Source organism: Monodon monoceros, unplaced genomic scaffold (genome assembly GCF_005190385.1).
Source record: "Monodon monoceros isolate NGI ecotype Baffin Bay Population unplaced genomic scaffold, NGI_Narwhal_1 Super_Scaffold_8, whole genome shotgun sequence".
NCBI classification, from domain to species: Eukaryota; Metazoa; Chordata; class Mammalia; order Artiodactyla; family Monodontidae; genus Monodon; species Monodon monoceros.
This window is the reverse complement of record NW_021703785.1, coordinates 50,919,214-50,928,869: the sequence shown is the minus strand read 5'-3', so window position 1 is coordinate 50,928,869 and position 9,656 is coordinate 50,919,214. Positions and strand designations below refer to the sequence as shown.

The 9,656-nt window shown below is 41.0% G+C and overlaps 1 protein-coding gene across 4 annotated transcripts in view; it reads left to right on the top strand.

Annotated features, from left to right (window-relative positions):
• Positions 1-202: 202 nt before the first annotated feature.
• Positions 203-9,656, top strand: part of VWA8 (von Willebrand factor A domain containing 8) — a 358,944-nt gene continuing 349,490 nt past the window's right edge. For all 4 annotated transcript variants that reach the window (XM_029210522.1, XM_029210521.1, XM_029210523.1 and 1 more), the window contains exon 1: positions 203-470. In XM_029210522.1, coding sequence (XP_029066355.1) covers positions 308-470 — 163 coding nt within the window. In that variant the 5' untranslated portion in view covers positions 203-307. The remainder of the gene's footprint in view (positions 471-9,656) is intronic.

Genomic DNA, 9,656 nt, shown 5'->3' with positions numbered 1-9,656 from the left:
TAGAGGCCTGCCTGGGGAATCCACGGGGACCATCGCAGGTGAGGGCGAGGAGGGCGAGGCGCGCCCCGGAGCCACAGGCCTGCAGGTGGTCCGCCCTGTCTGCCCCGCGGCGGGGGCCGATTCCCTTCGCCCCGCTGGGCCAGGGCGGCCCGAGACGGCTGAGCCGGCCGCGCTGGGGGAAGGAGTTTCCGGCGGACTCGGCGCGGTGCCGCTTCCTGTCCCCCTCGTCGCGCCGTCTCACACCGCCCGTCCGGGACGCGGCTCGCACCGGACCCCCCTCCCCGTGCCCGCCGACGCCCCCGGCCCCATGCAATCCCGGCTCCTGCTCCTCGGGGCCCCGGGCGGCCGCGGAGGCCCAGCTGCGCGGCGCGTGAGGCTGCTCCTGGGGCAGGTGGTGCGGCGCCAGCCGGGCGGCGACGCGCGGCGCTCGGAGGTCAAGCTGCTGCACGCCGGGGCGGGGGCCGACACAGGTAACCCCGGGACGCCTCGCCGCCCAGCGCTCCGCGCGGGGCTCCTGCGCACCTCCGCGCCCCCCCCCCCCGCAATCCCTGCTGCTTCAACTGGGGAGGAGCGCTGCGCCGGGAGCTAGGAGATGGAGGTTCTAGTATCCACCTCGCCGCTAACTGCTGTGTAACGCGGGGCCAGGCGCTTGCACTCTCTGAGCCTCATGTAACCCGTGGGAACTGGACTTAGGTTTCTGATGACCTGGAATAGTGCTTTCTCCTTCCCGCACTGCTTCTTTCACCCCCCCCCCGCCCCCCGGGATTATGACTTAGATTACAGCACACGCAGAGCTTAATGCAGCAGCCCTCAGAGGGTGTTGAAAGCTGGCCTTGACCTTGCTCTCTGAGTCCCAAGGGCCTGGAAGTCAGTCTGTGCCGTGTTCCAGACAGGGTTAGTGGCGGCTTAGAAGTGTACGTTCTCGCCGAAGAACCCCTCGTTAGGTTTTAAATGTATCCACGAGTCTTTCCAAGTTTTACTTGGAGTTTTCATTTCTCACAGGTTCACAATTTCTTAGAACTGAAAACCACAATTTAATTTAGTTAAAACCCCTGACTCTATAATTGAGGTAATTGAGACCCAGAAAGGAAAAGTGACTTCCAGAAGATCACACAGCTAACCCTAGGCTGTGAAAGCGCGGAGTCCTAACCACTGGACCACCAGGGAATTCCCAGCTCTGATTTCTAAGCTCAGTATTTCTTGGCTGTATCTGAGATGATTTTAGGGGTGTGTGTGTGTGTGTGTGTGTGTGTGTGTGTGTGTGAGCGCGCTGGAGTTAGAGCATTTGTGCTGGTTAAGGGAAGGGATGTATGTTGTTGCTCCACGTGAATGGCTAAGTGATTCTAGACAAGATTTTGTCAGTGTCATTGCTTAGAATAAAGGAGGTATTCACCTGAGATTGCTAGTTTCATGGTTCTTCTTGCACCCCCATCCCAATAATTTTCCTTGTCAGAAGTGAGGGAGTTTAAGTCCCATCCATTTCATCATTCATTCATTAAACAATTTTTTCTTTTTCCTGTATAGGGTTGTGATTTGAGATTTTGCCCCTTTATAAATTATTATGCTTGTAGGGTGTTTGTGTTTTAGTCTTTGAGTTTTTTATTTGTTAGTTTCTCCTTTGTCCTAGAAGGCAGAGGTCAATGGTAGAAGTGTAGCGTAATCCATAACTCGTGATTTGGAGTGAACAGCCTGAGTTGGAGGCCATTTCTGCACCGTCTAGGTACGGGGATTTGAGGGTAGGTTACTTAGTTTTGTGTCCCAGTTTCCTTAACTGTAAAATGAGGATAAGGAAAGTATATTTGATAGGGTTGTTGTAAGGATTTAGTTTATACAATCCCTGGCACATATTAATGTTCAATAAAAATTAGCTTCTTTATTATTCTTAGTGTATGTTATTTTCAGCTATGTGAGATTTATTGTTTCCTTGGCTTTAGAAGAAATGAAACCAGTTCCTTTTAGGTTTGAACTGTGAGAACTGTCTAGGTAGGCTGGTGGAGCAGGGTTAATTCATGGGAACTTTAAAAAGAAAAATGTTCTTTATACATGAATAATACATGTTGATTATAAAAACATTAGACACGGCCTCAAAATTTGTGGTATGTCCAGCAAATCAAAGTACAGGCTTTGCTTCAAATGTGAGAGTCATGTACACATTACAAAAAACATATTAACTTCTTAGACTCAGTCACTTAGCATGACACCGCATGGAGTAAATCATGTTAACCCTACTTGCCTTGCCACTGCAAAGATTCTCAAGGTTGAAGGTATGAGGGCTGTGGATAAATGTACCTGAAAACTCACCAGAGATCTGGACTCAAGTAAGAACAGCTGTGAGCCAGGTAAACAGGAGGCAAGTTCTGGGCTTCCCTGGGACATAACATTGGCCATCAAGGTTGAAGTGTCCCATTTTGAACCAGATGTCACACACAGACAAATGTAAACCACAAATAGCATTATGCTGTAATGAATTACAGTTTAGACTGGAAAGATGCTCTCAGCTGCACTCAGACATGTGACTAGTAGCTCACCTCTCTGCAAGTAATTGACCTTGCTTCCTAGTAGTTTGGAAAAAGAACAACACGGATACAAATTATATACTATTCTTATCTCTCCTGGGCTGTATGTATGTCTTATTTATCTTTATATTCCTTTTTGTGCATGTCAACTCTTTGTACCTAAGAAGTATTCAGTGGCTTATTATCTTCCGGTTTGTACAGAGAGGGAGCAAGAGAGCCTGGAATTGCCTTGCTGGCTTTCAAGATAGGAGCTTTATAAAGCCTGAGAAGCAGAAGGAAGAGAGGGTCATTTTGTTTAAAAAAAAAAAAAATCCCCAAACCCACTGCTTTTTATCTTTTGCTATTAGGTAGTCTAAACATCCATAATTTGTAAATTCTTTATATCTCTTTACACTTCAATTGGTTGTATTGTCTCTTGGTTTTAGGAACAAAGCGGTTAACAAGGAGGTTAGCTACTGCAAAGAGTTGTCTTTTTTTTTGTTTTGTTTTGTTTTTTGGATGGCTGCGGGGCTTGTGGGATCTTAATTCCCCGACCAGGGGTTGAACCCAGGCCCTTGGCAGTGAGAGTGCAGAGTCCTAACCACTGGACCGCCAGGGAATTCCCTGCAAAGAGTTTTCATAACGATTATTGTAGTGTTTTCACAGAAGGAGCCAAATTAGCTCAGTAGGATTCTGATGTCAAACAGGCTCAGATATACCATAGATTAAGATCAAATGATAAATCTGGAAACATAACTCTATAAATCCACTGTGACACATTGAGTGCCATCCTTTCACACCCTTATTATTAAAGAGGTTCACTATTTTATCTTTCTGACTTTTGTGTATAAGTTTGTTTATAGAAATATTTTAAAATATTGATACTTTTTGTACAAGAAATCTATGTTCATTGTAGTGAAAAATATAGACAAATCCCCTAAAATATCTTTCCATGCAGATTCATGATTGTCATTTTTTGGTGTGTGTTACTACTATCAGTTTTTGTAAAAAATATATATAATATGCATTTATATAAATACATATTTCTTTTTAAAAAATGGAATCATGTATGTTTTACAGTTTATTCTCACTTAGCCATTATTGTTAACATACTAACATAGTGATAAATATTGTTATATATGGTCACTTTAAATAGGCATTAAGTTCATACATTTATCCATATAATTTATTTTACCAGTTTCCCATGCTTAGACATTCAGGTTGTCTATTTTTAAATATATAAACAGTGCAATAAACATCCATCCATATGTATTTCTGTAACTTTAAGATTATATCCTCGGGTTATAATAGAATTAATGACTTTGGGGAAGGGAAATATAGAACTCCTGCTTCAATTCAGAAATATGGTGTAAAGGGAAAAACTGTACTGTGTGTGTGCAGATCTTAGCTCTGTATTTACTAGGTATTGAACTTTGGGGAAATTATTAACTACTTTGAACCTGCAGCAGGCTATTTTGACCCTGAGGACAGTGTGATTTTTGTGTATTAAAGAATTTAGCAGTAAAATCCCAGAACAGTTGTAACCTAATAAATTGCTGGACAATTTATTGGGAACATGCAGACTAGCCTGGAAATTGCTGATATATTTGGTTTTCTCTTGGGTCTGTTTTGTATTAAAAAAAACCAATGGTGACACTTAAGGGTTCTTAACCAGGGGTAATTCCCGTTCCCCAGGGGACATTTGGCAGTGTCTGAAGGCATTTTTTGGTTGTCCTAACCAGGAGGAAGGGGGTGCTACTGGTATCTAGTGGGTGGAGGCCAGTAAATCTGCTGAACGTTCTACAATGCACAGGACAGCCCCTAACAATAAAGAATCATTTGGCCCAAAATGTCGGTCGTGCTGGCTGTTGAGAAACCCTGAACTAAACCAACTTCTTTGGTTGGTTTAGTTCAAAGCTACAAGTCATTGAATTGTGAGTCCATTTCAGAGTCGAATGTCCTAAGGTGTGTATATTCATTAACTTAATTTGTAGTTTACAGTTCAGAAGGCATTAAGCATTAAGCATCTCCCATTTTAGGAGAAGGGCTACCACAGATGTGCCTGAAGTACGTAACTAAGAAGCATTTTTGAGATTGGTAAAGATTTTGACAGTAAAACAGCTTTGAAATATCTGAGGAAAATACCCATATTTCTCCTGGGTTAGCCAAGAACTAAATAAAAATTATTAATCATATAAAAAATTTAAAGTCTTATTAGAAACTATCAATACAAAATAAAACTCTGACAAAGTTATATACTAAAAAATTTGTTATTGATTAAACATTGAAGAAAGAGCCAAAGAAGCTCCAAAGAGCCAAGAAGAATACCAAAATCTTTTTGGTATTCAGTCCACGCTGATGGCCACAAAGGAAAACCGAGTTGCAGAAGATATAATTGGTGAAATTCTATATGGACAAAAAAAGTGATTGATAAATCCTCACTATAAAATAATTCTTTAAATAAAAGAAAAATAAAAATGTGCTCTATAAAAATTGATCAAGGAGTTCTTTTGGCTTAATTTTGCTCGAAAGTTAACTTTGATGAAAATTTATGAACATTAGTATTATTCTGATTAAAATGTTTGTTTTCAGAATATCCTCAGGGTCAAAATGTTATATATTCCTCTCTGAGTATGTATCTTCTTTGTAAAGTAGGGATAGCTACACTTGCTTTGCCTGCCTTTACCTTACAAAAATTGTTCTGTTAGTCAGCAGTCATTAGGTTTTAAGTGACAGAAATGTGCACAGAAAAGCATATGATTGGTTCACATAGGTGGAAGGTCCAATGGCTTCAGACTGGACTAGATGCAGGATATTAGAACATCTGTAGGGCTTGGGCTCTCTCTGTCTTTCCCCATGGTTCCCCCACTCTCCACTCTTCCTTTATTGGATCGACTTTTTGCAGTATTGGTTTCAATGTCTGGCAGGCTTTCTTCAGCTGGTAGCAGTGACAGCCTTACTGACAGCCCCAGACTTTGACTCTCCTTACAGTTCACAATGTGAGAAGAAGAGAGAACATCTTTTCCTGTGAGCTCTGAAAAATCCTGGCGAGAAATCTTATTGGCCAAGCTTGGATCACAGGCCCATCTCTAAAACAACCACTGTGGTCAGAGAGTGGAATGTTCTGGCAGGGTTTGTGCAGGGTACTCATTTCTGGGCATTTGGATGCAGGGGTAAAGGTTGGGAGGAGTGGTATAAACTACCCAAACCAAATTGGGTGGGTTCCTCACTGGAGAGAGGGATTCTGTTGTCAAAAGAGGAAAGAATATTGGGCATGTAAAACAAAACAGCTGTCCACTAAAAATCAAGTGAGTAGGGCTTCCCTGGTGACGCAGTGGTTGAGAATCCGCCTGCCGGTGCAGGGGACACGGGTTCGTGCCCCGGTCCGGGAGGGTCCCACATGCTGCGGAGCGGCTGGGCCTGTGAGCCATGGCCGCTGAGCCTGCGCGTCCGGAGCCTGTGCTCCGCAGCGGGAAAGGCCACAGCAGTGATAGGCTCGCATACCGCAAAAAAAAAAAAAAAAAAAAAATCAAGTGAGTAATGTCCGAACAGGTTTGTACAAGAGTGTTATGTAAAAGATATTAATTATTATCTTGAATATAGAAATTATTTTCCTGTAAACTTTTGGGAAATCCCTTTAACTTAAGATCATTGCAAGTGATAAAATCAAGCCTTGTTACTTTAAAAATGGCCTTAAATTTGATTTCGTTTGGAAACTCTTCGATTCTTTTCAGGGTTTTTAATTTTCAAGTCCATATTTTCCATGCTTGAATAAAATACATAATTTATTGGTAGTAGTAGTTATGTGACAGTTTGTGTACTGTACACGGATTTAGGTTAATCCGTTATGAGTTATGTGTGCTTGCTTTTTTGCATTATTTGTAATAAATGTAATTAAATGTTAAGCAGCTTACTCTATAACAAGTTGTACTTTTTGTTAACTCATTCTTAGTTATTCTAACAATTTCCATTGTGAGTATCATATATATATATATATATATATATATTTTTTTTTTTTTTTTGTGGTACGCGGGCCTCTCACTGTTGTGGCCTCTCCCGTTGCGGAGCACAGTCCCCGGACGCGCAGGCCCAGCGGCCATGGCTCACGGGCGCAGCCGCTCCGCGGCATGTGGGATCTTCCCGGACCGGGGCACGAACCCGCGTCCCCTGCATGGGCAGGCGGACTCTCAACCACTGCGCCACCAGGGAAGCCCAGAGTATCTTATATTATTAACTAAAATCTTTTTAAAAAATGATTGCACTTGACCAAAGTATTTATTTGGTTTATTTGAAGAGAGGCATACGTTAGTTTCTTTGGCCTAAATTGTATTACCTGTTGTATAAGTATTGCCATTCTCCTTTAGATTAATATTTACACTATTTCACTTATATGAATCCTTTACACATAAATGACTTGATTTCTTTTTATTTTACATTTTTGGTTCAGTTTTTTTTTTTTTTTTTTAAATGACTTGATTTCTGAGCATGTTGGAAGATGGACTATTCTCAAAGAATACAGAAAACAGGGGGTTGAAACAATAATTAAGAAAACAGTATCTAATTAAAGTGAACCAGGGCTTAAAACAATACTTAATTAAGAAAACAATATCTAATTAGAAACTGGAATCATTCATTCATATATTCACGGATTGAATACCTGCTTGGTTTGAGGTATTATTTTTGGCACTGGGAATACAAAGGTGATTAAAACATAGACTTGACCAACAAAATGCTATAGTCTTATGGACTGAACAGTGGTCTTAAAACATTTTTCTCACGTATATCCTAAAAGGGTTTTGCAAATATATATCCCTTTATACATTTTTAGGTTGATATCTAGAAATTTCCCTAATAAGTATGAATAGTTGAAGAGCATGCTGTTTCTATTGTGTTGTAAATATTGACATTTGACACAAAAATTGTTACAATACTCTTTAAAATGTATCTTTTAAATGTGTCGTCTGAAAAAAATGCACAACCTATAAGTTGAGAGTTATGTTTTGTTTGGTGAACTTTCTGAGGACTTCAAGCCCAGGACACATCATCTCAGATAACTCTGAGACTGCTCCAAAGAGGCAAGGGCGGGGGTGGGAGCCAGGATATGTGGGAGATTTTGCAATAAAGACCAGGTAGTTGGAACATCAAAAGATTACTGTTAATTAAAGAAAACCAGATTTATCTCAAGGAATTTAGCCCTTTTCTATGTATGGGAAGGTGCAAAGTCTGGGTTCATTGAAATCATTCCTTTGATATGCCTCTCAGGTATTTGGGGCCAGTATCCTGTGCTTTCTAATCCCAAGTCTCCTCAGGGTGCACTGTCAGGGGTGGCATTTTGTTTCCATCCTGAGCTCCCTCAGGGCTCACCTTAGGGGTGACTGTAATGTGGTGGCTTGATGGCTGCAACATCCTTTGTTTATTAATATAGTAGCCAGTATTTTATTTTATTTTATTTTATTTTTTTTAACATCTTTATTGGGGTATAATTGCTTTACAATGATGTGTTTCTGCTTTATAACAAAGTGAATCAATTATACATATACATATGTTCCCATATCTCTTCCCTCTTGCATCTACCTCCCTCCCGCCCTCCCTATCCCACCCCTCCAGGCGGTCACAAAGCACCGAGCCGATATCCCTGTGCCATGCGGCTGCTTCCCACTAGCTATCTACCTTACGTTTGTTAGTGTATATATGTCCATGCCTCTCTCTCGCCCTGTCACAGCTCACCCTTCCCCCTCCCCATATCCTCAAGTCCGTTCTCCTGTAGGTCTGTGTCTTTATTCCTGTCTTACCCCTAGGTTCTTCATGACATTTTTTTTTTCTTAAATTCCATATATATGTGTTAGCATACGGTATTTGTCTCTCTCTTTCTGACTTACTTCACACTGTATGACAGACTCTAGGTCTATCCACCTCATTACAAATAGCTCAATTTCGTTTCTTTTTAAGGCTGAGTAATATTCAATTGTATATATGTGCCACATCTTCTTTATCCATTCATCTGATGATGGGCACTTAGGTTGTTTCCATCTCTGGGCTATTGTAAATAGAGCTACAATGAACATTTTGGTACATGACTCTTTTTGAATTTTGGTTTTCTCAGGGTATATGCCCAGTAGTGGGATTGCTGGGTCATATGGTAGTTCTATTTGTAGTTTTTTAGGAACCTCCATACTGTTCTCCATAGTGGCTGAATCAATTCACAGTCCCACCAGCAGTGCAAGAGTGTCCCCTTTTCTCCACACCCTCTCCAGCATTTATTGTTTCTAGATTTTTTGATGATGGCCATTCTGACTGGTGTGAGATGATATCTCATTGTAGTTTTGATTTGCATTTCTCTAATGATTAATGATGTTGAGCATTCTTTCATGTGTTTGTTGACAGTCTGTATATCTTCTTTGGAGAAATGTCTATTTAGGTCTTCTGCTCATTTTTGGATTGGGTTGTTTGTTTTTTTGTTATTGAGCTGCATGAGCTGCTTGTAAATTTTGGAAATTAATCCTTTGTCAGTTGCTTCATTTGCAAATATTTTCTCCCATTCTGAGCGTTGTCTTTTGGTCTTGTTTATGGTTTCCTTTGCTGTGCAAAAGCGTTTCAGTTTCATAGGTCCCATTTGTTTATTTTTGTTTTTATTTCCATTTCTCTAGGAGGTGTGTCAAAAAGGATCTTGCTGTGATTTATGTCTTAGAGTGTTCTGCCTATGTTTTCCTCTAAGAGTTTGATAGTTTCTGGCCTTACATTTAGGTCTTTAATCCATTTTGAGCTTATTTTTGTGTATGGTGTTAGGGAGTGATCTAATCTCATACTTTTACATGTACCTGTCCATTTTTCCCAGCAGCACTTATTGAAGAGGCTGTCCTTTCTCCACTGTATATTCCTGCCTCCTTTATCAAAGATAAGGTGACCATATGTGTGTGGGTTTATCTTTGGGCTTTCTATCCTGTTCCATTGATCTATCTTTCTGTTTTTGTGCCAGTACCATACTGTCTTGATTACTGTAGCTTTGCAGTATAGTCTGAAGTCAGGGAGCCTGATTCCTCCAGCTCTGTTTTTCATTCTCAAGATTGCTTTGGCTATTCGGGGTCTTTTGTGTTTCCATACAAATTGTGGCAGCCAGTATTTTAGTTCATGGTCTCTCTGGCCCAAATTTGACCAATGTTT